The sequence below is a fragment of the Monocercomonoides exilis genome, assembly GCF_001643675.1.
Source record: "Monocercomonoides exilis strain PA203 chromosome Unknown scaffold47-789622, whole genome shotgun sequence".
Lineage (NCBI taxonomy): Eukaryota > Preaxostyla > Oxymonadida > Polymastigidae > Monocercomonoides > Monocercomonoides exilis.
Genome location: NW_027150592.1, coordinates 597,704 through 624,851, shown reverse-complemented (window position 1 = coordinate 624,851; position 27,148 = coordinate 597,704). Strand labels below are relative to the sequence as shown.

The window sequence follows — 27,148 nt, the reverse complement described above, 5'->3', positions numbered from 1 at the left end:
TCCCGTAATAACAATAAAAATGTCAGTCTTACCTGATATGATTGATGACGAGGAGATTCAGCCGTACTCCGTTATCTTATCAGAAGAACCACAAGAAGATGGTTCTGTTCTTGTGAAAAAACGGGAGCATGTAGACGGAGCGATTTTATTAAGAACATACAAACGAGAAAAAAGACAAGAAAAAGTTTCAAAGAGAATTGTTGAACGTCAATCGGTTTTCTTTTTTCATCAAAATGCATTTTTGTTTTATGAAGATATTTATTATTTTTTTATATTCAGCAATGGGGTCATAAAGAAGGAAGCTCTGAATATCATTCATCTTTGGAAGACCGTGTTTATCTTGAGCCTGTTTGTGAAATCTTGCTTGTTTCATTTTGCACATGATTGTTTAATTCTATGCTGTTTTTGTAATGTGATAATTTTGCGATATTCAATTACAGCCTGCTGCAGCAATGGCTCAAGTTGAATTATTGAAAGGACAAGCCGAATCTGGAAGCCTTATATGCAGATTTTGTGGAGGGCCTCATCTTTCTTTGAAATGTCCTGATAGAGCACGAATGTTAGCGGAAGAAGAAGCAAGAAGACAAAAAGAAGAAGAAGATATGTACCATCGCCGTTTCTCGCATCGTGATGACACAGGTGCGTAATTTTATTTATGATTTAAAATGTTATTTTTGACTAATTTGATTTTTGTTATTTTCTTATTTATCAATTATGTATTGAAAAAAATCAGATGAATTTCGAGTTAGAATATACAATTTCCCACCAGGTGAAATTGATATGGAAGTTGTTGATGATTTATTATATCCTTACCATCCAACAAAAGTTTTTAAACAACGATCAATGGGCGCATATGGTTTGCTTTTATTTATTTTTTAATAATAATAATTATTATTTTGAATTTAAATTATTATTTATGTGTAATTCGCATAATTTATGTAGCATCCGAATCTTCTGTTGTGAATGTTATATTCCAAAATAGAGAGGATGCTTTAAAGCTTTTACAAGCTCGTATTATATATGGATCTGCTGTCTTAGCGCCTTCGTGGTCCAAAAAAGATCAAGAGAGAGAGAAAGCTTTAAAGGAGAAAGAAAGAAATACTATTTGATGGAATGAAAGAAAAAAGAAATTTTTCACTTCTAAAAAAATTTTTTTAAATTTACTGCCATTTCACTTGCACTTGCAAATTTTGTAAGTGTTCGTGTATTTTATTTGGGAAAGTTTATTTGTAATACATAATCATAGATTCGGAAAATCTTTCTGAGAGTTTATTTTTAAAAGAAAATATTTTTTTTGAAAAAATCAGAACATGTTCCATCACATCTCGGCATATGAAAAAAATACCAAATTTTCTGCATCTTGTTTTTGCAGAACAAGGGAGAATTTTAAAAAAGCAGAGATTATCAAGGCATGAAATGCAGAGAAAGAAGCAAAGATAAAAGCATGAAACAACATTGAAAAAAGGAAAATCGTTGTTGGCTTCAGCTGTCTTATTTATAAAGAAATTATCCAACCTTCAATTGCTGAAAAAGGCAGAAAACGCGAAGCAAAATGCATTCCTTTTTCTGATAAAGTTAGAACAAAAAAGTTTGTGTTGATTGAACAAAATCGAAGGGAGTTTCTCGTCTTCTTCTATTCCACTCGGGGATCAAGCCAAAACTGCTTTGCAAAAATAAAAATAAAAATTTTTTTGCAAAATGTTCAAGAGTTTGTGGCTGTGTAATTAAGTATTTGTTGTGCATCTGATCTGTGCATACTTCATAGATGAATGAAACAATATTCGATGAGTGTGAAATGCTTGAGAATGAAGAAGAAATCCACAGAAGTAATTCATACTCAAGAAAAGAAATAAAGCAAGATGCTCTCTCGGAAAAAGAAACTGTTGTTGTTGTTTTGAAAAATGAGAATAAAATATTGAAAATGAAAAGTAATATCCAAAAATGTTTGTTGGCAGGAAATGCTGTAACATGCTTTAAAAAATCCAAACAAAACATACCAAATTAAAATGCATTTTTATATTATAAAATATGAAGTGCAAATGATTTTGCTCCATTTTATAACTTATGTATATGCTTCAGGATAATATTCAACAGGATATGGATTTGTCAGAGAAGATTGCGAAAAAATTCGATCAGACAATCGCACTTTTCCACTTGCATGCCCAGAAGTTCCTTTACCTCGAAATCGATCAAATCCTTTAACAATATTACCCATTGCAGCAGTATCTTCTAAATAGCTCTCTTAGAAATATAATATAACTCATTTCAATTTGACAAATAAAATCAACCTTCAGCTTTCCACAAAGCTCTCTGAAAGAAGAAGAGGGAATTGAAAAAAATATTATTTTTTCTATCTAACAAACTTCAGTTGCTTCGAGTCCTTTTTTGGTTTTTCTTAGCCTATCTTCCAAGCGATTCAGTATATCGCGTATTTTCTGTAATTCAGTTCCGCTCACTTCTGCCTTTTTGCTATGTGACCTTTCCATGAATGATAAAAGAGATATTATTTCTGAAGAAAATAAATATGGGACTTTTTTAGTTTTCAAAATTTTATTCCACATTTTATCATTAAATCTTGTTTGACACTCAATATTTTTTAAAATTTTTAACATAATAATGTTCGATTTATTTAAAATTTAAGATGAATAAGAATGGAATACATAATTATTGTTTAGAAAAAAATAGTTAAATCCCCATATGGTACAAAAATAATTCGAATTCTTTCATTTTATATATAATTTTCTTTATTCCTTTTTGTTCTTTCAAAATCTTTTCTTCAGGACGATGTTTTTTGTAGTGGCAACGGATTCTAATTTATTCAAAAAGCAAAAAACTGAATTAAAAAAAATAATATGGTGTTATTTTTAGAATTATGAATTTTGTTCCATTCAGAGTTTCTGAGCAAATTACTCATTTTTTTAATTTTTCTAAACATTTTTATATGAGAATGTTTGACTTGTTATGATATGAAAGTGGAAAAAGTTTGAAACAAATCGTTGTTTTTTTCTTCAAAGTAAGAATTTTGTTCCAAATCTTCTTCTCTGTTAAAAATTTTTTGCTATAAATGTTTATTTTCAAACAAAGAAAAAATAAAAATTTTTAATATTTTTGCATTTATGAAAAATTGTCATATTTCGCTTCAATAAGAAAAATTCCTTTCCAACTTTCTCTCTGTCCCTTTCTGTCAGATTATCGAAAATTCAGCATTCGTCAATCATTGTTTGTTTTAAAATACATCGTAATAAAAGAAAAATAATTTTTTCGTCACATTTTAAAAAACAATCAAGGAAAATGCTGATTTTTTTGATTTCAGATACTTTAAACAATTTTATGGGTGATTTCTTTATAAGTAAAAAATTAAAAAATTTTCTATAAAAATTGAACAACTCATTTTCAAATCAATTATTTCATTCAACTCTTCTAACTTTTCCACAATGCGAGCTATTTCATGTGAACTCCAATATCAAGTTTTAATTTATTCCATGATAAAGGTTGAAGAAAAAAGTGTGAATATCGAAAAAAAATGGAGATGCTCATTTTGAGCACATAATACAACACTTGCGTTTTTAATAAACAGAACAGCATAAATGATTAAGAATCTTTAAATGTGTGATGATTTTTCTTATCGTATTTTTTCTTTCAAAATTTTCGAATCGAAAAATTCCCTTGAACATTAACAAATGAACACTGAAAAATGTAATGACTTTTCGAAGACATCTCCATCTTTATTTCTTCAAAGACATTGATTTCAGAAACATTTGAAAATTATTTTGCATTTAAATGCAAAATTACTTGTAAAAGATTAACATCCTTTGAAAAAACAGCCTCCAAAAAAAGAAATGATTTCAAAAATTATATCCCAAATAATCTTCACTTTGATTATAGTACTGACTTCAAAAATAACCATAGACGTTGGTGTTTGAAAATGAAATAAATGAATTATTACAACATGTGGAGCAAAGTATTTCGCTTCTGGGATTTTCAATGAAAAATAATGAACTTTTCATAGACATTTTGTGATCAAAAAATATGAATGAAAATGGTTCCATTTTTTTGACATTCGTGAAATGTTGGAAAACTTAGTGTTTTGATTTCAACGATGCCTATTTACGGATATAAAAATCAAATTTATTTTGAAATCTGAGAAAGCGAAATAAAGTTATGAATGAAACAATTTTTCAATGCCTTGTACAAAAAAAGCTTATAAGACCGTATTTCTCTTAATTTATTTTATAATTATTATTATTATTATAATTATTATTTTATTTTTTTTGTAGTTGAAATGATAAATTAATTTTCTTACGAGATTATTTTTTTCTAATGAATAACATATTAATATAAAATAATTTTTTTTGAAAATAAAAAATCTCTTTAAAAGTTCAGATGGAAATTAAATATGTCTAAAATTTTTTGGAAAGTTCCTTTTGTTAAATTTTCAATCAAAATAAAAATTTCGTATTTCAATCAATTTTCTGTTCCCGCTCATCTGATTTGCCTGTCATGAAAACAAAATCTTGACATTGGTATTATTTCCATTCTTGAAAAGTTTCGTGAGTGGGAACAGAAATTTGATCGAAATATTAAAATTTTATTTTATTTGTAAATTAAACAAAAGGAACTTTTCAAAAAAATTTAGACATATATAATTTTTTTATCTCATAACAAAAAAACTTGAGAAAATAGTTAGAGTTGCTTTTTCATCCGGACATTTTTTTTTATCTGGGCATAATTTAAAATTCAAATATCTCAATAAATATTCAATAAGAATTAACAGGAATTTGCATGGTTGTGTACAAACATACATGAGATCTATTCATATTCAAAATTTAAATAGCAGTGTTGTACATTTTTTTAGAAATAAATAATTTTTATTTTTGAAAATCAGACTTGTGATGAATAGTTCTATTTTAATAAAACGATTCAATTCATTTTTTACACACACAACTTATTTTTTCTATTTCATTAACAATTCTTGTTATTTTTTATTTTCTGCGATTTGCTCGTTTAGACTGAACGGAAAGCTATCATTTTTGAAAAATCATTGTCAATGGGACAATTTTTAAAATTTTTTTCTGCAAAACTCTAAGACATACAAGTGAATTTAACTCATCCATTAATTTATATAACAGCAATTAAAAATTGCTACTAGGTTGTTACCAAAAATGGTTAATTAAGTATTTCATATATGAAATATGTTTTCAAAATTTTTAATTTTCCGAAATGAATTTCATTTTATGTGGATATTGTTTATAAAAATTAATGAATAGAAATTCATTTTCGATAACAACCTAGTAGCAATTTTTAATTGCTGTTATATAAATTAATGGATGAGTTAAATTCACTTGTATGTCTTAGAGTTTTGCAGAAAAAAATTTTAAAAATTGTCCCATTGACAATGATTTTTCAAAAATGATAGCTTTCCGTTCAGTCTAAACGAGCAAATCGCAGAAAATAAAAAATAACAAGAATTGTTAATGAAATAGAAAAAATAAGTTGTGTGTGTAAAAAATGAATTGAATCGTTTTATTAAAATAGAACTATTCATCACAAGTCTGATTTTCAAAAATAAAAATTATTTATTTCTAAAAAAATGTACAACACTGCTATTTAAATTTTGAATATGAATAGATCTCATGTATGTTTGTACACAACCATGCAAATTCCTGTTAATTCTTATTGAATATTTATTGAGATATTTGAATTTTAAATTATGCCCAGATAAAAAAAAATGTCCGGATGAAAAAACCACCATATCTTATTTAAAAATGAACGAAATGCAGCTTTATTTGAATTTTGAAATAAATCACTCTTTTCCTATTTTACAACTTTTTGAATATAAATCGTTTTATTAGAAAGACCTTAAATAAAAATTCCTTTTTATTCAACATTCAAAACGAATTTAAGGAAAATTGATCAATTAATCCATTTCGAAAAATGTCACAATTAGCTGAACCGATTAATGAGAATTTAATTGAACAAAGAAATTATTTTTCAGAAAATGATATCTTATATGTTTTGAAAGAATTTAATGAAAAATGCAAAGAATGTGGAAATAGTGAATGCTTGGTGATTATCCTGGGAAATGATATAAGCACAAAAAATATCTTTACAAGTGCGCTTTTAGGAAAGAACACGAATGAAGATACCAATGAAAAATGCGATAAAATCAAAGAAACATCATGCGGATCAAACATAGGAAGTGGCAGCAGAACAGAAAGTCAGATTCCCGAAGCATTCAAGTTGACTAATTCTTTGACTCTGTTTAATACGAAAGGGTTTTCTGGTGCAAATGCAGATGTCATGAGAGATATCTTAAGTACACTGATCTTAGAAACATATCGAAGAAAAACAAAAAAAGAATTAATTTTATATCTCTCTCTTTATGTAAATTTCTGTAATTTAACAAGATCGTACGAAGACATGCAATTTGCGAACCAATTAAGTGAGGACATGGACTTGCCTATCTTATTTATTGCCAACAAATGCGAGGAATCATTAATATATAAACCAGAGTTTAAAAGTGAGAAAGATGAAAACAAAATAGTGAAGATTGAAGAGGCTCTCCATAAGCAATTTACAAAAATGAGCAATACACAAATGAATGAACTTGCATTAAAATTTTTCATCCAGAAAAAGAATTCAAAATTTACATCTTTCAGCGAGGAGGAAACGATCAAAACACTTCAAGAAAAAACTAGAGCAGAAACAGAGTCGGAGAAAGAAGATATCGCAAAAGGTATGAATGAAATAAACGGGCTTATTGTGATGAAGAAGGCGCTGGATGATAACAGGATGTTTTATTATGATCCTAATATTAGTTTCTCCGTTAACAGAATCAAATTAATGCTGAATGATACAAAGTATTACGTGAGCCCCAGACGCATTCCTTTTGGCCGTTTTACGCCGGAATCATATGATTTTCTGAATTCAGTTTCAGAAATGGCAAAAAAGCTGTATTGCCTTGTTGGAGCAATGAAAGGAAGACAACAGTTCACAACTGATTTGAAGGAAGTTCTGATGGCGTGTGATCATTTTATATTCGCTTCAAGAGATTTGCATAAAAAGAAGCTCGAAGACATGAGGGCAATGAATTTCATCATGAATAAAATGAACGCTTGTTCAAACAATGCACAGAACTTGAGTATAGAAGAAGAGGAAGAAAGGATAGAAAAAAATCAGATGAAAAAAGAATTTTATGAAAAGGAAATTGATGAGCTCAACACCAATGAACCTGTAAAGTACGATACAATTAATTTCCTCAAAAATGATGACGTTCATTCGAATAAAGTGATAATTGAGATGCCAATCAAAATACCGAACACAACCTTCAAGTTTGTTCCTGCAAATGAATTCACTTCTTGGGATGATGAAGAACAAGAACCTGGGATTGTGGGAAACGTCTTTCGAGGAGCATTCAAGGCTCCAAGCTCACCAAAAGAAGAGGATGACAAAGATGACACAACGTTTTCTGTATTTGTTCAACGTGTGTATCAAACAAACTCGAGCGTTTGTGCAGGGCATGTTGATTTGTATGCTCCTAAGCGTGATATTCCATCGAACAAGAAAAAAATTCTCGAATGGATGGCAAATGTGAAAGAATTGGATGAACAAATTGCAAAATCCAAAGCGAACATTTCTTTCATGCAAGAATCAAAGGAAAAAGAAAAGGATATGATGGATAACATTAAATTTATGAAAGAGGAAGAGGAAACTTGGATGATAAAACGGTCAATTTTAACAGAATCCATGGCATTTTGCGAAGAATGTGACAAACAATGGAAACTCAATCAAGAGATGATTGATCAATTGTATTTATTTGCTAAGTGTTATCTTTCAACAGAGCTCATAAGCCAGTTCAAGGAAGAAGAAGATGATGATGATGAGAAAGAGAAAAAGAGCGAAGAGAAGAATGAGGGAGATGACAATAAAGTTGAAGAAAAAGAAAAAGTAGAGAAGAACGAAGGAGATGATAATTTAGTTAAAAAAGAAGAAAAAGAAAAGAATGAAGGAGATTCAATTGAATCTTCAACTGCTTCGTCTTCAACGTCTGCCTCTGCTTCGTCTTCATCGACCGCTTCTGATTCTGTTCCATCAGCATTCAGAGAACCTGAGAATGAAAGAGCGAAAGAAGAAAATCTATTTGAATTGCATTCAAAGGCACGGCTTGAAGAGAACAAGAAGAATTTGGCTAAGTTTGCAGCAGCGAAGGAGGACATGGAGAAAGTGTGCAAAGACACAAATGAAATAGCTCTTATGAGCTATGGAGAATATGACCAAAAACTGGTTTCAGAAGCTGTTAAAGAAATAAATAGCATGTGGAATCGTATATCAAAGAGCTATGAATATTTAAAGAGATTTAAAAACTTCTAAAAATTAAGAAAAAAAAAAAAAGAAAAAGAAAATGAATAAAGAAATACTTTTTGAATGCGATGGAATTTAAAGTTAGCATTTAATATTTATATTGAACGAATTTTATTTTTATGCGTATTTTTTAGAAACTTTAATTTTTATTACGTGTAGGAGCATTTTTTGAACGATCAATTTTTGATGATTATTAAAGTTTTGATGACTTGTTTTTTCTCTTGTGCAAGCTGTTAATAATTGTTGTTGATAAACTTGTGTGAACCGAGGAAATCCGTTGAACAACAGCATTGACTGTTTTGTGTGTCTGCTTGAAATTCAGCTATTTCCATTTATTTTATTTTATTCTATTTTATCCCATCCTATTCTGTTTTATTTTATTTTTAAAGCAATTCTTTTCTTTATTCCATATATTATTCTCCGATTTTTTCTTTTGCTTATGGAAATAAGAATTTATTTTGTAAAGAAGAATTATGAACATGCCTGTAAGTAAGAAAAATAATCTTGTTAACCAGATGTCATCAATAGTAATAATTCAATTTAATTGTCAATTCATTTATTAATGTATTTACTTAATCAAAAAATAATATTGGGAATATTTAATAAAGAATGCTCTTTAGAAAAAGCAATTTAGATCCATTTTATTGCTTGACCAAGATGGAACTTAAATTTGAAAAAAAAGAAAATCCTTGAATATGTATAATTGTCATGTTATATGCATTTTTGGAAAAACATCATCATCATCATCATCAAAAAAAAAAAAAAAAAAAAAAAAAAAAAAAAAAAAAACATTCTTTTCTTTAATGAAAAAAGAGGTCAAACATTAATAGCTAATCAATATTAAAAAACAATTGAATGGCAAAAATTATTCAAAAATATTGGAATCATATTTAAAAAGACAAATAATTTGTCCCATATTTGTTTGTTAAAAAACTTGAAACCAAACGGTTTGCAAATAGATAAACTACTTTTTTTTAAGTTTACACAACTTTTTTTTTGTCATTTGAATAAAGTTATTTCGCTGAAGACTGGTTTGCTGCTTGTATGTATCTCAACTTTGAAATTAGAAAAAATCGCTAAATTTATTCAATTGAAATGACTTTAGAAAAGCTGTAGATGTCATATGATGATAAGTATTGCAGTTTGCACAAAATATCTCAAAATATCATTTTATTTTTGAAGTGTTTTCTTTATTATCAAGAAATATTTTCTGAGATGAAATCTTGCTACTATGTTGAGCAAAATCTGAAAATCGAAGAAATGAATAGGGTCATATTTTTATTAGTACCCAGTTTTTTATTAGATCCTAAAATTTTTTATCTCATATTGCTTCACATAGAAGCTTTCATTCAATAAAAATAATTTTAAAACAAATAATATATTATTATAATGTTGCATGCCAAATATTTTTGAAAATTATTTCTTTGAAAAAAAGATCTGAATTTTTTAAGTTTTATTTTTAGATCAATGTTTTGCTCGTGTTTCCATGAGTTTTTGAAACCAAGCATTTTCCTTGTTAGCATTGTTTTTAAACTTTTCTTTTTAACATTTTTGGTTATTTTATAAATATTGTAACTCTTTTTTTTCAATAGTTTTCACACATCACCTTTTTTTTGTAAAACGAAAATATCAACAATGGAAATAATTATTTGCAAAATTGATTATGTTTGAATTATATTATATTATGTGTAATATTATATGGCAAAGCCTTCATAAATAATTTTTTGTGTTCAAGAAGGAAAACGTGAAAAACAAAATATCAACTTTTTTATTTTTTGATTGAAATACTTTTTAATTTTATTTCTCACTACTTTTATTATTTGTAATACTAATTTGTTTTTCATGCATGCATGATTAATTCAAAAAATAACAATAGATTTCTTCAAAATTACAGTTTTACAAAAAAAAGGTGATGTGTGAAAACTATTGAAAAAAAAGAGTTACAATATTTATAAAATAACCAAAAATGTTAAAAAGAAAAGTTTAAAAACAATGCTAACAAGGAAAATGCTTGGTTTCAAAAACTCATGGAAACACGAGCAAAACATTGATCTAAAAATAAAACTTAAAAAATTCAGATCTTTTTTTCAAAGAAATAATTTTCAAAAATATTTGGCATGCAACATTATAATAATATATTATTTGTTTTAAAATTATTTTTATTGAATGAAAGCTTCTATGTGAAGCAATATGAGATAAAAAATTTTAGGATCTAATAAAAAACTGGGTTCTAATAAAAATATGACTATAAACAAAAAAAAGTTTCGAAAAGGAGCAAACAAATGGAGAGATTCTGGAATTTGTGAAAAAATTCGTGATTTGTTCAAAACTTTTTAAGTTTTTAAATAGTTATATGAATAACATTGTTATGCCAAGCAAGCAAGCAAGCAAACAAACATATCAATAAATCAGTTGAAAACGAAAAACGATATATTTCTTTTTGCTTTGATGATATGGGGAACAATAACACATACGAAATCTACTATTTCAAATAATAAAAAGTACATTTTTAAAAATTTTTTTTTATAAACATTCACACTCATCTTTTAATAAATCCAACCATTATATTGTCTTTAACAAAGTTTGATGGATCAATAAATGCTTTTGTACACGTTATTCTGCATATTTTTGTTAAATGTTTTATTTACAAACGTAAGATAGCTTTGATGGCGAAATCTAAAGAAGAAAAGAGATTTGAACAATTTTTATTGGATAAATGTTTGCAGTTTTTTGTTTTTGCAAAGTTGCTAATTTTGACTCACCTATAAATTTATCTGTGCATTACACTTTGAAAGATAAATCCGTGAAGTTTTTGAGGAATGTTGATGAGTGCAGAGTGTTCAGCACAATGAAAGAAAATGGAGAAAAGAACATTTTGAAGCATTTCCATTTTGAAGACAAATTTTGTTTAGCAAATGAACAAATTAACTTGAAGCTTTCGAAAGCGAAAACAATCAAAAGTCCATATACTGAAAATATTGTAGAATCAACATTTGATGATGATAACGAATTTTTCATTATTTTTGAGCACTGTGAAGGAACTTTCCTGAAAGATGATATTCAGAAGAGAAAAAAGGAAGAGGAATGCTATTCTAATGAAGTTTGCATTTTGCATTTATCAACAAGATTTAATTTGCAATTTATAAAATAATATTATCATAAAAAATCAATTTTTAATTTTTTCATTTGTTGAAGGAATTGTGGACTATCATTACAGAACTTTTGCTGGGGCTTTTTGAATATGTCAAGATGGGTTTGAAGCATGGTAACATTCATTCGAACAACATTCGTCTGACGCCTGATGGACACGTGAAACTAGGCATGTGAAAAAGTTTTTCCTTTTTTTTTTAAATATTCAACACAAATCTAAATGTGAAAACGTTTTTTGATTTTATCAATCAGGAGAATTACGAATCAAGAAGCCATCATCTGCGTCGGGACAAGCATCCGCTTCGTCTTCGAGTTCATCTTCATCGGCTGTTCAAGCGTTTTCAGACTCAGCAACCGATCTCAGGCAACTTGGAATGGTGCTCTTTGAATTGTGCACGCTCCATCCTTTGTCATCAAATGATTTGGATGAATTGTCATTGAATGGCTCAAGGAGATTTGTTGAGAATCACTTCAGGGATTCAATTGACAAAGGGATTGTGTCGCTAATATCGATTTTGCTAATCCACAACCCAGACAGCGAATTAGACTTGATCGACGTGCTAACTTATCCGAGTGTGATGTCTAAACTTCCAAGACAAGACAAGACGAAACTGGAAATGTACAAACAAACACATCGTAGTATTGAAAACCGCTTCAAAGACTCAAAGGAAGACAGTCAGAAACACAGAGATTACTCACAAAGCACACAAAAAGATGAAAGAACTGAACAACCGACGAGAGAGACGAAGAGCAACGCTACAGATATGAGTGCATCTGTGGCTCTTTTGAAACAAGAAAAAGAAGAGATTGAGAAGAAGGTAAAATTGCTGACTGAAATTAACGAAGATCTGAAGGCGAAGATGAATTTGATGGAAAGACAACAGGAGCAGGAACGTCAATTACTTCACAAAGAGCGAGCAGCCAGCAAAAATTGTAGTGATGCCAAAGAGATAAAGACACAACAAAAAACGATGGAAGAGGATAATTTTTTGGAAAGCAAGGAACAGACTTCTTCTTCTTCTTCATCTCATCCTCAAACTATTCTTTTACTCCCTTCTGCCAATCTTCCTCCTATCATTCCCAATCTTCCCCCTTCTTTTCTTCATATAGGCTCATCATCATCATCATCATCATCATCATCATCATCATCATCATCATCTTCTTCTTCTTCTTCTTCTTCTTCTTCTTCTTCTTCTTCTTCTTCTTCTTCTTCTTCTTCTTCGTCTCATTTTGAAGACGATACATACGAAATCCATGTTGTTCAAGATGAAGATGAAGATATTTCGATTGTTTATTTGAAAAGTACATTACGGCTGCAAACAGACAAAAGCAACGTGCCTTTTTTGAGCATTTATGAAGACACTGCAATGTGCTTGGCGTCTGATAGAAACTTTCTGGTGACTGTTGACAAGACTTTGAGCAAAGTGTGCGAATTAGAGTGAGTAAATGAATGAGTAAGTGAGTGAATGGATATATAATTATGTGTATTTATTTTCTAATGCTATTTATTAGAAATTGTGCCATTTTTTTGTTTGGAAATGCAATTTGTTCGCTGTTCTATTTATTATTTGATATGTCTGCCTTTCATTCTCTTAAATTGTTGATTGTTTCATATGCGTTTTATTTCTTATGTTGCTGGTGCATTTTGTTCTGTCTTTTGTGAATTGCTCCATTTTGCCAGGGGTTTTGGGAATGGTGTGTCTTCTGCTTCATTCAGAATATTAACCAAACATTGTTCATGATTTATCTAAATTTCAATTACAATATCAATATCAATTTCTTATCTCTGGATGCTTTTATTGAATTCAGTTCGTTCTCTTTCAAAATTAATCCTGCTTTTATTGTTGGAATTGGTCTGATCCGAAGAGATAGTTTATCTACCAAGCGCAGCAGATTGGGTGAAGATAAAAATTCTTTTGGATATCAAAATAGGTGTGCTTCATTTTAAGAAATGCTACAAACGTAATTTTTGTTGCTAATTCTTCTCTTTCTCATTCTTTCTCTGCCCTATGCTTATTGGCCATATGTTTCAAATAACACATTGATAAATTTTCTTTTTAACATTTATGATGATTTCGATTATTATTTCCATTTGCATCAAAATTAGAGGAAGCGTTGCACATGGTGGATATCTGACAAAGTGCATGAAAAGTTATGGTAATAGTGATATTGTTTCGATTGAATTGTTTATTCCCGAAAATTGCGGGAAAGAAACATCCGAAGCTCATTTTTACATCAATGGAGTGCTTCAAGACGTGTATTTGTGCAACTTTCCAAAGAATGTGGTTTTGGGGGTATGATTTGTGCAGTTTTATTGAAATAGCTAAATCCCATTTTCCCTCCATAATTCTCTTTCTTCATTTTTTTCCTGATTTTTTAATGATTTTCTAAATGTTCTTGTTTGGATGAATGCTATGTTTCCAGTTTCATCTATTTGGCAAAAAATCATCGTGCCGCGTTTTTGGATTCTCAAAAATATCGGGTTTTACAAATCCTGGCCATAGATCGTTACAGGCAATCTGTTGGTAGAAGTGAAAGAGGAGATGGAACTCTTTTCATTGAAATTTTGCTTCTTTGCTTATTTTCTTTCTTCCCTTTTAAATCGAAAAATTTCCGTTCATGCGTTTCTATTCTACACTTTTAATTTTTTTTCTTTTTAAATTTTTCATTTAATTTTTCTTTTTTTCTCATTTTCCCCTGCAAAACCGTTTATCATTTATTTGCATCTGATTGCAAAACCATGCTGATTTCTTTCGGCTTGCTTGTGCGCTGATGTTTCAGAATCAAAGCAGTGTTTGGCACACAACAGCAGACAATGCAACTGCGTATTGTTTTGTGTCAATCTTCTTTGGATGTTGAGATGTTATGCTCTTGCAAATATGCATATTGATAAACTACCTAGTCATTGAAGTCCATTTTCTATTTTATTTTTGGCAACAACCTTTTTTTCTTCAACAAATTCAATTTTCACTCAAGAATCTGGACCGTTGAAAGATGGAAAAGTCTTTTTTAAAGACCTTTGAAAATATTGAGAATTTTATTTATTGTTTTGTTGAAATGGGATTAAATGTGAAGTGAATGAGCAAGAAATGTCAAATTTAATCATGACTCCCTTGAGAAATAAAGATAAACAATTTTGGAACGATCAATTAATGCAATAGAACTTTTGAGAATTTGCATTTTTGAACACAAATCCAAGCAAAGGCTGTTGACATTTGATGTTTCCTGGACAAAATTCAAACAAATTCCTTTTTCGATGAGCTTGCAAAACGGGTAACACATTCAGAAATTTCAATGATATTATGACAATGATTGAGTGATGATTAAACTTTTGACAATAATAATTATACGATTTCACATGATTCTTGTAATTCTCTATTGAAAAAACTTTTTTTTTATATGCCCAAAATGATTTCCCGCAAGGATAATTCTTTTCAATCTCATGTTTCATCTTCGAAGCAAATACACTCTCGTGTCTTTTTGTCAATTTGAAAATATTGTTTCATTCCAGAAATGTGCAATTGCGAAATCTGCATATTTCAAGATTCCGATTGCCCACAGCTTTCGTTGTTGTCACTGCCCACTTGTTCATCATCAGAATCTTCTTCATCGATAACGGCATCTGAAACTGTGATCAGCACTGCATTTGCTGGGAAACACTGGATAAAGTGGCGCTTCAGATCAGCCAATGTGGGTCTGTCTTCAGAATTCCCTGAAGTGCACGAAATAACTGCTTGCAAATGCTTTGAGCTTTGAATTCCCTCCACACATGGTCTTTCTCCTTTCACGATCTTGTCTCCAGCTATTTCTGCTTCATACTCCCCAAAGGGAATATTCAATGTCAAACACTCCCACAGCATCATTCCAATCGAGAATGAAACTGACTGCTTCGTTGCTCCTGTCTTCTTGTTCATCATCAGTTCTGGTGCCTTCCACCTCAGGCACTCTTTTTTGAGTTCATCCTCATCCTCAAACGCTGATGAGGGAAGGGAGTCACTATCATCATCATCATCGCTGGCAGAAGTCACAACAGTCGATAAAGAGATGGATGAAGAATCTGAGTCATCTGATAAAAGATCTGAATGCAACACAATGCAAATCACCATGTGTTCGGAGAACAGCACAATGTGCGGACTCAGATCGGCAAGAGAAGATAATTCATTTTCCATTTCATCAAACGAGTGAAGAGCGAGATTAGCCACCCAGAACAGGATTTGAGCAGCTGTCATCTCTCTTTCTTTCAAAGAGCCAATCGCCATCTCTTTTGTCTTATTCAGCCCGTGCAACAACATAAACAGCGAATCCCTCAGATCTACAATCAGCTTCTCGTGAGGAGACGAGCATGCCATTGCATCCACAAGATTCGACATCGATGAGGTGGTTGGACACAGATCTTCCTCACGAACAAATGTTGATTCTGTATCTGAAGTGTCTGTGGTTGAAGTGGATGAAATGGATGGTGATGGTGTTCTCTTTCTTGACTCTTCATCCTCTTTCTCATCAACCTTCTCCAGCATCCATTCTGGGATCTTGTCTGAGTCTCTTCCCAAGATATATTCTGTTGAGCCACTCTCAGAAAGAAGATGCTCTGATGATTCAGAATGTCCCAAGCTTTTCGCATACACCCTCCTCTTGATCTTCTCTTCATTCTTCTTCTCAGCCTCCCTTTCGGCTCTCCTCCACTGCTCCTCTGGCGACATCTCCATCGTAACCATCTCAAACGCCTTTGGATCCTTTTTGATGTTATCATTCACAATCTCTTCTAATTCTTCTGTCCTTCTCTTCTGTTTTCTCCACCGAATAGCAAGAGCAATTGAAACTATCAAAACTATTAATAGTACAGCAGCCATTACAATCACAACCAACAACCAATACGATTTCTCTTCTTTTCCTCCTTCAACAATTCGTTCATTTCCGTTCGTTTTTGATTCACTTTTGTTCTTCACAACAAATGATTCGGTTGATGATGGCGAATCTTCGTTTCCAAAAAGAATGCACACCGACACTTCTGTCTCCTCAGATGCTGTTATCATCTTTGTGTTTTCCACTGTGCCTCGCGCTTCGCATTCTGAAATATATCCCCCCTCCAAAAACACATGCTTCTCGATTTGTTTCGAGTCTCCTGCTGCATACACAACCTGGAATGACAAATTACAAGGCATAAGTTCACGCCCAAAAAACACAACCTCGCATTTCTTTTCTGTGCACTCAACCTTCACATCCTCCAAAACTGGAATGAAAAACAACGAGTCTCTGTCTGTCACCACCCCTTCAACAACACACCCATCGTTCAGAATCCACAGCGATGCATTCGGCAACACTCCATCCCCTCCTTTCAGACTCATCACATTCAACTCCCCTGCTCCTACGCACAGCACATTCCTCCGAGCTGACCCATACCCCGGCACCTCTGGATTGTTGTTCCCAAACTCACTTTTTTCAATGGAAACAATCCCACCCCATATGGACATCCCTCCTTTCCCAGAATTCGCCACCTCTGAGTATTTCACACAAATCGTGCTGTTTATCGTGTCAACAAGTGATCCATTCCACTTGCACAGTTCATCTCTCTTTCTTGTCTCTTCAATCTCTTCTTCCTCTGCCATTTCCTTTTCTCCCTCGAAAATGCATGAGTCCAAACCAACCATTTTGCAGAAGGACACACAAAGCTCATCGCCTTTGTCTTTCTTCATTCTGTTCTCCTTCACAGTGCAGTTTGCAAATCTCATTGCTCCTCTGAATCCATTGCACATAATGACTGCCGATTCTGAGTGACTCGATGTGATGTTAGCATATTCAAAAACACTCATCATGGCAACTGGCTCGTTGTTCTCCTCTTCTTGCTCTCTTTCGGGTTTTGCTTCTTGAATATCAACAATGCTTCCATTCCTCAGCTCAACATTTTTCATCACCATTTTTTCAATCGACACCTCCCCATTCACACCTTGCATCTCAAAAATCGATGCTTCAGCAATGATCCCTGAAATATTGATACCATCAAGGGTCATCTTGCATTCTCTTGATGCAACAAAACTCCTGCAAAGCACAGCATCAAAGCAGTTCAAGCCAAGCACTTTCAAAGCAGATCCCTCCGAAAACACAAGAACAGACTTCTCAAATGCCAATCCTTCAATATTCACAGAACTCATCAAAACATTTCCACCAACACATTTCACAAGCGAAAAAGGAATGTTCAACCTGTTGCCACTTCCCTCTTCACCCACTTTCATTTGCCCGAATGAACACGAGGCAACCGATAGTTCTCCATTTTCTTCACACAACAGAACACTCGACTGCTTGCCAATCAGCGATTGCTCAGAAAATACAACACTCAACCCTTGAAGCATCACATCTCCGCTGCAGCTGATCACACTTTCTGCTTCGTCTTCTGCTCCAATCATCAGAACAACCATCCCTTCTCCTTTCCCTTTTCTCTGAAGCACAACATTCTCTGCTCGCATCCACCCTTCAATTGGAACACATCCCTCAATCAGTATCCTCCTGTCATAATCCCCCTGAACATGCTCATTCCCAACATCCACTGTTCGGCACGGTGCAGTAACAGACCCACACATCCTTGTCTCGTCAAACTTTGCGGATGAAACATAGACTGTGTCCGATCGGTAAAACAGCACATATCCAATCAGGTTGATATCCTCGTCCTCCTCCCCCAGCGTCGAGTCTCTCCCATACAGAGCATCTGTCCTGTTGAACACACCTTCATCCATCCGGAACACAAACTGTCCCTCGTTGATCTGTGCACTTATCATGTGGCACACAACAAACACATCTCTCCCCTTCACAGCCATGTTGCTCCTGAACAGCGTGTTGTTCAGCAAAAACCCAAGCTCTCCCTCCCCATGGCAGTCCAAGAACAAAAACCCTCCTTTTCCTTTCACTGCACTGCACGATGTTCCATTCGAGTCTTTGATCTCAAACTTCATCCCTCTTTCATACTCGCAATGCAGCACTCCTCCTTCTCTCTCTTCTGCAGAGCTGCATCCTTCAAACGAGCTGTTCAGCACGACGAAAGAATACCCGCTCCTCAACACATGTGAGTCAACAATGCTGGGCTTTCTCTTTTCTTCCACTCCTGTCTGCTGAACAGAAGTGAAAGTGCACCCTTCAATCCCAACTCCAAGCTCCTCTGCTCCATTCTGTTTGCTTCCATCTTCAATCTCCAACGCACATCCTTCCTCAAACTCCACTTTCATCACTTTTGTCCCGTTCATTCCAAAATATGACGAACCACCACCAACAACAAAAGCTGAAGCTCCCATCGTCAACTCATCAATCACACATCCGATTATTTCAACTTTGCCCGAGCTCTGCCGAATCAGATTAAAATTCATCCCTGATGCCCCATCCTGCTTTGCAAAATCACATCTCTCAACACACAGTTCGCTTTTCTGCTGATTCACTGCAAATAGCACACTTTTCCTCTCTGAAAGAGCACATCCAAGCGATATGCTCAGCATCCTCAACCTCCCTTTTCCGCTCACAAGCACAGCATCTTCTCTGCTCCCACTCACCTCACAGCTCACAACAAGATCTGTCTTCTCATTTTCCAATCCCGATTCAATCTGGTGATCGTCAAGCTCCATCTCTTCCTTCATCCAGTTCTCATCCATCAAACTGAGCGTTTTCTGGCTTCCTTCACTTTCACCGCTTAACAGCTGTCCCATCCCAAACCCAACTGTCCCACACATCACTCTGTTATCTCCACAACCAATCGCATCATATCCATTTTCTGAAGATACCCATATCTCTGGTGCAAAATGCTCAAATAAAAACAGACTCAAATCCACACCCTCACCAAAATGCTCATCACTTCCCACAAACACATTTTGTTCCTCCTTCCAAGTGCAGATCCATTTTCCAAAGTGCAGTATGCTCACACTCGAATTCAGCTTGTCGCTCATCACAAACACATTCTTCCCTTGTTTCGCTTTGTTTGTGTCTCCAAATACAACCGATGAAAAGAAATACTCCTCACCATCGCTTTTGCATTCAACATACACTCCCCCTCCTTTCCCACTCTCTGAACTGCATTCACACCCTCCAAACTGTGAATCATTCACCACCTTCAAACTGCTGCCACACCCCATGCTCATTCCCAATGCTCCTCCCCTTTCTGACTTTGCTGATTTGCATCCCTCAAACACCACAGCATCCAGCTCAACAATCATTGTTGTCTGGACATTCAACATTGTGTTCAGCACACACGCTTCGCCATTCGTGTTTTCAACAGAAGTGATCGTGCAATTCTGCATCAAGACCTTGCATTCGCTTTGCGGAGATGAATAAGCGATGCACAGCATGCTCCCTCCTTCAACCTTCACGTTTCCCACAAGGCATTTCGTCATCTTCCATTCCCCAACACTCGACGAACAGGCAAACGGAGAACTTGCAAATGAGAGAACTCCCTGCTTCCCAATCACTTTCACACTAATCATTTCAACGCTACCACCATCTGCCTTGACCAGGCAAAACCCAACCTTCTGTTGAGGTGTCAAGCTCAAAAATGAAAAGGAATCCATCTTCAGCACTCCATCTCGTGAATTCAGCAGCGACTCCACACCTTCTGGAGATATGAACGAGCTCGGAAGTAGCAAATCCACGCTTTCCCAAGTTGCATCTGCTTCACTCACCAGCACATCCTTTTCGCTCCCACTCAGTGATTCGTGCAACTCAATTCCAACTGTTTCCGAAGACACAACTCCTTTCACAGACACACCAGAGATATTCAACTGCTTTCCACAAACCCCATTTTCCTTCACAACAATTCTTCCATCTCCCTCAACAGAGCCCAAATGCTTCATGCCCTCATCCAGTGTTTTGCATGGATACAGCACATGGCCACAATATGTTGCATCCTCTCCGCTCTGCCCAACATACACTTCTTTCCCCAAAAATCCTGAAAGAAACACAAACAGATCAACATCACATCCCCTTGCCACCTGGTCATCTCTCCCAAACAGCGAATTCTCTTTGTTCTCAATCGAGCTCCAAAACGGAAACATCAGCTGAGTGACACTCACCCGAAGATCCTCACACACAAAATAGATGTCTCGCCCACATGTTGCCTTGTTTACTGAAAACTGAAGTTCTATCATTCTTATCCCTGATCCGAGTGTTGCATCCAAATACATCCCACCCCCTCTGCCACTTTTTGTTTCATCATCTACCTCTGTCGATGCTTCGCATCCATCAAACGAAGTGCCATTCAGCAAAATCGCTTCATTGTCAGCATCCACAGTGAATTTCATGCATCCGCCTTTTTTACTCATTCTTCCCAAACATCCTTCAAAAACACACTCAGAACATGATATCATCCCCTTTGTTGCCAATCCATCAACAACACTCGGACAGTCACCGACTGACTCGATGCTGCAGATGTTGCACAGATTCATCTCCAGCAACCCTCCCTCTGAAAGAGACAAAAGAGGAACTGAAGAGCGCATTGATGTGCATTCCACGTTGTTCAGACTCATCTTTCCTCCTTTTGCCTCCAGAAGAGGAGCACTGAAGCTCAGCGATTCTGTTGCTTTTCCCCCTTCAATCCTCATATCATTCAAATCTATCCTCCCATCTCCAGTTGCTGTTTTCAACACAACCATTCTCTGCATTTCATGTCGCTCCTCTTCACACACCCTCACAAAAGTCAGACTTTCCATTGCCAGTCGTCCCTCATTCACCAGCCACAGCGCTTCTTTTCCATTCTCAAGAAGTCGCGAGCTGATTGTTGTGTCTGCTCTCCCTTTGCCTCTGATTCCAATCCTCTTCTCTCCCACCTCAATCGTTGTTCCCTCTTGTTCATATCTTCCTCTCAGAAGATGAATGCCGCAGTCCATCCAGTTCACAAATTGACTGGTGGCATATCCAATTGTCAGGCATGAATCAGATTCACTTTTCCCGCACATGCTCTTATTGTCTGAACCAGATGTGCTTACATATCTTTCAATCAGAGTTTCACCAAACCAATCAGAAAAATCATGTGTCGAATTACTCACGCTCTTTGCAGATTTCTCTGTTGTGAAACAATTGAAAAGCAATTCCGAAGTCAAAGTGTATTCTGAAAAGTGATTTAAATAAACATCATTTCCAAGTCCTCCAGAAACAGAATTGTTGTAAAAAAAGCAAAAAGATAACCATGTTCTTGGAAGAAAAGAATCTTTTTTTATAATTAATTCTAAACATCCCAAGTAGCTTCCTTTTGCTCTGTTGTGCTGAAAGTCACATTCTCTCATTGAAAAAGGATTCCCGCTGTCCTGAATCGATCCAGCTCCTCCGACATTTGCTGCCAAGCCATATTGAAAAGAGCATCTTTCAACCAGACTCCCTTTTTCATCATTTCTTTTTTGAGGAATGATACGTTCAGTTTGTTCTTTTTTAAGTGAAAATCCTGTGATACCTGATGAAAAAGAGCTTGAAGAGCTTGCGCAATGCCTGGAGGGCTCATTCGGGCAGACACATCCACAGCTTGTTGCCCCAATATATGTTGTTACAATGAGAGCATGATTTCCACTTGTTGTTTTCCCGAATTCAAAATGGCAATCTCCAACATAGAATCCGGTTGAGACATTCAAAAACTCAGTTGTACCTCTATCTGATGCTGAATTTCCGGAGAAATTTGATTGCTTGATGTGCACACACATGGAACAGTTAACAAAAATCGCTCCGGCTCTAGATGATGCTGTGCAATTCTTGAATGTGCAGTCAACAATACAAAGAGCAAGTGATGGACGGTCGTCTGCTGTTATAGCCCCTCCGTTTTCCCCTGAGCAACTTTCAAAATCAGTTGAGATGAAAGAGATTGAACTCGAAATGACAGCATGACTCGATGCATTGCGTGCATTCGAAGAATGGAAACATCGCACAAATGAGCAGTTGGCTATGAAAAGCTGTGCTTGTTGGCTGTTCATGGAAGCAACAATTCTTCCATAGATCGCATCATCCACATTGCAAAACACACAGTTGCTCAGTGTCGATGTGAAGGCATTTTCTGTGCAAATATTTGATTGTCTGTTTGTTACCGCAGTGGAGATGTTGAAGAAGAGCGTTTGTGTGAGTGAAACAGAAGAGATGCTTTCTGAGTGCAAAAATGGCCCTTGCTTCAGCTCAAAACACGAAAAAGCCGATTTCTCAACAATCAGATTCCCATCACCCACAGCCGACGAATGATCCCTTGGTGACAAAACAACTGGTTGAACTGAAATTGCGTGACAATCAGCAAAGCAAAACGATATGTCGCGCAAATGGATGTTCCCACCTTGGTGGCAAATCAGGCTTTTTTGTGAGCGTCCACAAAAAGTGATCTTGCAGTCATTCAGCACAAGCAAAGACTTTCCTTCCAGATGCACAACATGTTCTTGTTCTTTTGGAGTGAAACACCCTTTTCTCACTTCCAGTGATGCATTCCTCAATTTAACGCTTGCTTTCATCTCGCTCCAATCAGAACTCTTGATACGCAATAAAAATGAGTTGCGCTCATTATTGCAAAAGTTTCCACTTGAATAGAGTGAATTGTGGTGATCGATTTGCTCCAATAATCCAGATGAGCTCAGCTGCTCATTCAACTGAAGGGAGTGTTGCTGCGCGATGCAATAAGATTGCACCAGATACAGCACAAAGCATTGCCATCTCATGCGAACTTTCAAAATCAAGATTCTTCAGCTGAAAAACTGAAACGGGTCTGATCAACTTTTGAAAGCATTAATTATACATTCAGTTGAGCTTGATAGCAAATTTTCTAATTTCAATGTGATAAAAATCGAAAAATGAAGATTTGGAAATGACATTCCACGTCCAAGCGAAATCTTTCAAAAAATAAGTGAGCTCATCATAATTCTTCAACTTTTCATTTTTTTCCGTTTCAAAGTTCTTTAAAGCAAAAATATCAGAACAAAATGAAGCGATTTTAAAAGCTGTTGAATAAATCATTAAAAAAAAAGAAGCAAACAATTATTCATTCCAACAATGATAAGAATATCAACGAATTCCGGTATTTCTTTTATATCTCTGCCTTTTGAAAGGCAAGCTCTGTCAAATCTTCTTTATAAATGTCAAATGCCATTTCCAGAGGCTTTGCGCTAATATCGAAAAATGTTCTTTGATTGATTTTTCATCACTTCCTTTTCTGATTGCATCTCCAAATATGCAAGAATTCTTTGCCAAACAGAGATGCCATTCATTGGCTTTTTCCATTTTTTCCCCTTATGAATTCCTTTTTTCCTCTTTCATGGAACCTCTCTTCTCAACGTCTTTGCAAAGTCTTTGGCTTTTCTTCGCTGCTTCTTTGTTTTGGCTAGAAGAACTTTTGCTCGTTGGAAGCCGCGGAAATAATCAACAAGAACCAATTTCGAGTCTGCCTTGGACTTCCAAAAAGAGTTGCGCTGCTCTTCATTCTGATGAAATCTCCTGGTTTTGCTGGTCTGATTTCCTTTCATCCCACTTCCATTCTGCCACAAACCACTTGACCTGCAACCCAAAGGAGAATGTGTGCAATCTTCCTGTGAACCCTTTTCCTGTCGATTTGTCACGGATTCATCTTTCAATCCACCCGAAGAATTCTGAGCAAATTTCATTCGTGATGCCTGTTTTGCAGCTATCTCTCGAGAATCTCGCTTTGCATCCCCTTTGCTTCCTGACTCTGATTGTGCTCGCAGAAGCGTTGGATGAGCAGAAGCATCAAACTCATCCCCAGAAAATCTGCTGCTCTCTTCGCATCTGTCATCTGCCATTTCTTTCGAAGGAACACTTGCTGCACTGAATGTGTGTGGCTGTGTTGCTGATGGCGATCCAGGCGGAGTGCACGAAGAAGGCGACAGAGAGGCTCCTTCTCTCCATTTCCCAAACTTCCCCAGCAGATCGCTCTCCAAATCGCTCTGCTCCTTCCCGCTCTCTTTGCGAACTCTCCAAAAAAACGTGCTTGCATCCCCTGAAAACGATGGCTCAGGCTTCTTTGCAGCTCCCAAGCTCCCTTTATCTGCAATACCCGAATTCGAATCAGAAGAAGAAAAAGAAGAAGAATGCATCTCGCTCAAATTTCTTTGCCCCTCCCATCTTCTGTTGCTGTCAAAAAGAGAGAACGGCGCAGACTGCCTCACTCCAAGTGTGCTGATGCTCCTTTTCGCCTGTCTTCTCCCTTTTGACGAGATGCTCTTTTCACCCCAAGCATTGTTTGACAGCCTGTTCTCAGAGCCTATCGGATGTGCCGTATGATATCCCCATCCAGCTGAAGAGGAAGATGATGCTGGCATTGATGCTTGCAGATGGAATTGTGCAGGATGCGAATGAGGCGTTGTGGCTGCTGGAAATGATGGGATCGATTGAAGACGCCTTTTTTCGTTCCATTCATTCGGAGCTCTTCCCCAGCTGTTTGTCGAAGATTTCGCTTGTTCCTCACAAAAGCCAGACGGCATACGATATCTCAAATGCTCTCCAGACACAGGAAACGGAGAAAACGAGCAAAGATTGCCAGAAAGCGGTCGAGCTCTGCCCGTGAGTAAACTTCACTCAAACAAAGCATTTTATTGAGGTGACTTTACTATGCATTTTATGTTGGTAATACAATCTTTATTAACGAACAATAATAAAAAAATATTATTAAATAAATTCAAACCTCAACGTTTGCTTGAGCATACATTTTCCAATTATCGTGCTATAAAAGCCATATTAATCGATGTATAACAGTTTTTAAAAGCCATTACCTTCAAATATCTATCAAATTCTTATTTTCATTTTACATTTATTCATAAGATATTTTTATGGGAATTGATAATTTCGAAATTCAAACTCAAGGATATCATTCATTAATTATATATTGTGAAAAAATTGAAATTTTTACATTTTCATTTTAAGGCATTTGTGGGATTAAATTATAAACAACTGATTATTTTCTTTGCCAAAAATTTTTTAATAAAAAATAAATATTTTTTTTTTTGAAAAAAATAAAAAATAAAATAAAAATAAATAAATAAATCAATAAATCAATAAATAAATAAATAAATGAATGAATAAATGAATAAATGAATGAATAAATGAATAAATGAATAAGTAAATAAATGAATGAATTAAAAAATAGGTAAGTGGGAACAAAACGTACTGTTCCAAATGCTTTTAAAAACGTAAATGTTCGTTATCAAAATAAGTAATAAGTCCTTGTGGGATATTTTTACTGGTAAATTTCGTCTAATTCGAATAATAAAATAGGTGACCCATTTTTGATATTCTTAATTAACAAAACACCTGTTTTTTTATCTTTTTTGATAAATAAAACCCTATTCAATAATTTAGGTTCATATTTCAATTTATATTATACCCTAATTCACTCGCTGTGAAGACATTGAAACCAATATCCTCTCTTAAACCTAATTAGAAATTTTGAGAAATAATATTATTAGGGTTTGATCATTGATTTTTTGATGAAAAAGGCGATTATTTATCACTTGAATTTTGAGTCGATAATAAATATTTCAATTTTATTGATTGCTTTGTATTCATTTAGTCTTGCTTTTTTTAGAAATAAAACTTTCTTTGTGTTATTTTTTGAATAGTACGTTATGTTCCCATTCACCAAAAAATAAATAAATAAAATATTTTCTGATTTTTTGATAATCAATGAGGAGGATTTGTTGTTTAAATTCTTTTGAAACAGAACGAACATTAAATAAATATGGAATTTCTTGCTAAAAAAAAGTTATCATATTAATATCTATTATAATTCTTGACCATTGCCAACAAAAAAGATGAAAAAGACAACACCAATTCTTTATGAAATAGAACAAATACATTATTTCTATCTTTAATAAAATAAAGATAAGTTATGGGTATAATTTTTGCTTTGGAGATAGTCTTATTTTCCAAATGTCATATCAAGGTAAACATTTTTTTATCAATTCGAACGTGCATAATAGAATTTCGTTTAGATTGGGAACCAATTACTATTGTGAAAAAGAAACCAGTTGAGCCTAAATTTGAAAAGAAAGAAAAAGATATTATCAAAGCCCGCGCTGCAGGAATGCAGGTATCAACAAAGAAAAAAGGTTTTGCAACTGTTATACATATATCAATACATATATTACAAACATTTTCACATTTCTGTTCAGCAACTGCTGCTTCGAATGCGCCTTCTCGAGGAAAAGAAACTGTTATAAGCAGGAAAAAACTTGAAGATGATTCTGGAGATGCGCCTATGAAAGGTATGCATTTTTTGTGTATTGCTTGAAATATAATTGTTGTAAAATTTAATTTTATACTTTATTGTACAGTTCCAACAATTTCAAGAGAGCAAGCTCTTGCAATTCAAAGAAAAAGATGTGAATTGAAAATGACTCAGGCGCAACTCGCAACAAGGATTTCGGAGCCAGTGAAAATTATCAATGAATATGAACAAGGCAAAGGCTTACCAAGCCAATCAATATTGACAAAACTGGAACGGGTACTCGGAATAAAACTCAGAGGACTTTAAGAAATTCAAAGTGTTAATTCTCAATTCAAATGTTATTTTTTTTGAAGTATTTAGTTTATAAATCCTAAAACAACAATTATGAACACTGCATGATGGTATGGGTATTTTTAAATAATTGATCATTAAAGTTGTTCTTTTAAAAACGGTACGATAACTTTTAAAAAA

General features: G+C 34.3%; 8 protein-coding genes across 8 annotated transcripts; 5 read left to right on the top strand and 3 right to left on the bottom strand.

Annotated features, from left to right (window-relative positions):
* The first annotated feature begins 4 nt into the window (after nucleotides 1-4).
* On the top strand, nucleotides 5-1,257 carry MONOS_10337 (Translation initiation factor 3 subunit G domain-containing protein). Its single transcript, XM_067862780.1, has 5 exons — nucleotides 5-214; nucleotides 280-348; nucleotides 441-639; nucleotides 734-856; nucleotides 943-1,257. The coding sequence occupies exons 1-5, from the start codon at nucleotides 20-22 to the stop codon at nucleotides 1,107-1,109; spliced, it is 753 nt and encodes a 250-aa protein (XP_067721452.1). The 5' UTR covers nucleotides 5-19; the 3' UTR covers nucleotides 1,110-1,257.
* A 90-nt stretch (nucleotides 1,258-1,347) lies between these two features.
* On the bottom strand, nucleotides 1,348-2,526 carry MONOS_10336 (putative Histone acetyltransferase subunit NuA4). The gene is made up of 4 exons (XM_067862779.1): nucleotides 2,364-2,526; nucleotides 2,289-2,310; nucleotides 1,998-2,241; nucleotides 1,348-1,880 (listed from the first exon to the last, which is right to left on the bottom strand). Exons 1-3 carry the CDS (start codon nucleotides 2,484-2,486, stop codon nucleotides 2,063-2,065), a joined length of 324 nt encoding a protein of 107 aa, XP_067721451.1. The 5' UTR covers nucleotides 2,487-2,526; the 3' UTR covers nucleotides 1,348-1,880; nucleotides 1,998-2,062.
* Nucleotides 2,527-5,771: 3,245 nt separating this feature from the next.
* Nucleotides 5,772-9,047, top strand: MONOS_10335 (uncharacterized protein). The gene has a single exon (XM_067862778.1). It carries the CDS (start codon nucleotides 5,935-5,937, stop codon nucleotides 8,368-8,370), a length of 2,436 nt encoding a protein of 811 aa, XP_067721450.1. The 5' UTR covers nucleotides 5,772-5,934; the 3' UTR covers nucleotides 8,371-9,047.
* A 2,030-nt stretch (nucleotides 9,048-11,077) lies between these two features.
* Nucleotides 11,078-12,953, top strand: MONOS_10334 (uncharacterized protein; the record flags this gene model as incomplete). Its single annotated transcript, XM_067862777.1, has 4 exons — nucleotides 11,078-11,086; nucleotides 11,171-11,461; nucleotides 11,557-11,680; nucleotides 11,764-12,953. 4 exons carry the CDS (start codon nucleotides 11,078-11,080, stop codon nucleotides 12,951-12,953), a joined length of 1,614 nt encoding a protein of 537 aa, XP_067721449.1.
* An 8-nt stretch (nucleotides 12,954-12,961) lies between these two features.
* MONOS_10333 (uncharacterized protein) lies at nucleotides 12,962-14,040 on the top strand (the record flags this gene model as incomplete). The annotated part of the gene is made up of 4 exons (XM_067862776.1): nucleotides 12,962-12,969; nucleotides 13,321-13,443; nucleotides 13,619-13,805; nucleotides 13,936-14,040. 4 exons carry the CDS (start codon nucleotides 12,962-12,964, stop codon nucleotides 14,038-14,040), a joined length of 423 nt encoding a protein of 140 aa, XP_067721448.1.
* A 489-nt stretch (nucleotides 14,041-14,529) lies between these two features.
* On the bottom strand, nucleotides 14,530-23,159 carry MONOS_10332 (uncharacterized protein; the record flags this gene model as incomplete). The annotated part of the gene is made up of 1 exon (XM_067862775.1): nucleotides 14,530-23,159. One exon carries the CDS (start codon nucleotides 23,157-23,159, stop codon nucleotides 15,051-15,053), a length of 8,109 nt encoding a protein of 2,702 aa, XP_067721447.1. The 3' UTR covers nucleotides 14,530-15,050.
* A 591-nt stretch (nucleotides 23,160-23,750) lies between these two features.
* On the bottom strand, nucleotides 23,751-24,935 carry MONOS_10331 (uncharacterized protein; the record flags this gene model as incomplete). Its single annotated transcript, XM_067862774.1, has 1 exon — nucleotides 23,751-24,935. The coding sequence occupies one exon, from the start codon at nucleotides 24,933-24,935 to the stop codon at nucleotides 23,751-23,753; it is 1,185 nt and encodes a 394-aa protein (XP_067721446.1).
* A 1,411-nt stretch (nucleotides 24,936-26,346) lies between these two features.
* On the top strand, nucleotides 26,347-27,076 carry MONOS_10330 (putative multiprotein binding factor 1). The gene is made up of 4 exons (XM_067862773.1): nucleotides 26,347-26,392; nucleotides 26,442-26,558; nucleotides 26,622-26,714; nucleotides 26,784-27,076. Exons 1-4 carry the CDS (start codon nucleotides 26,380-26,382, stop codon nucleotides 26,981-26,983), a joined length of 423 nt encoding a protein of 140 aa, XP_067721445.1. The 5' UTR covers nucleotides 26,347-26,379; the 3' UTR covers nucleotides 26,984-27,076.
* Nucleotides 27,077-27,148: the final 72 nt, after the last annotated feature.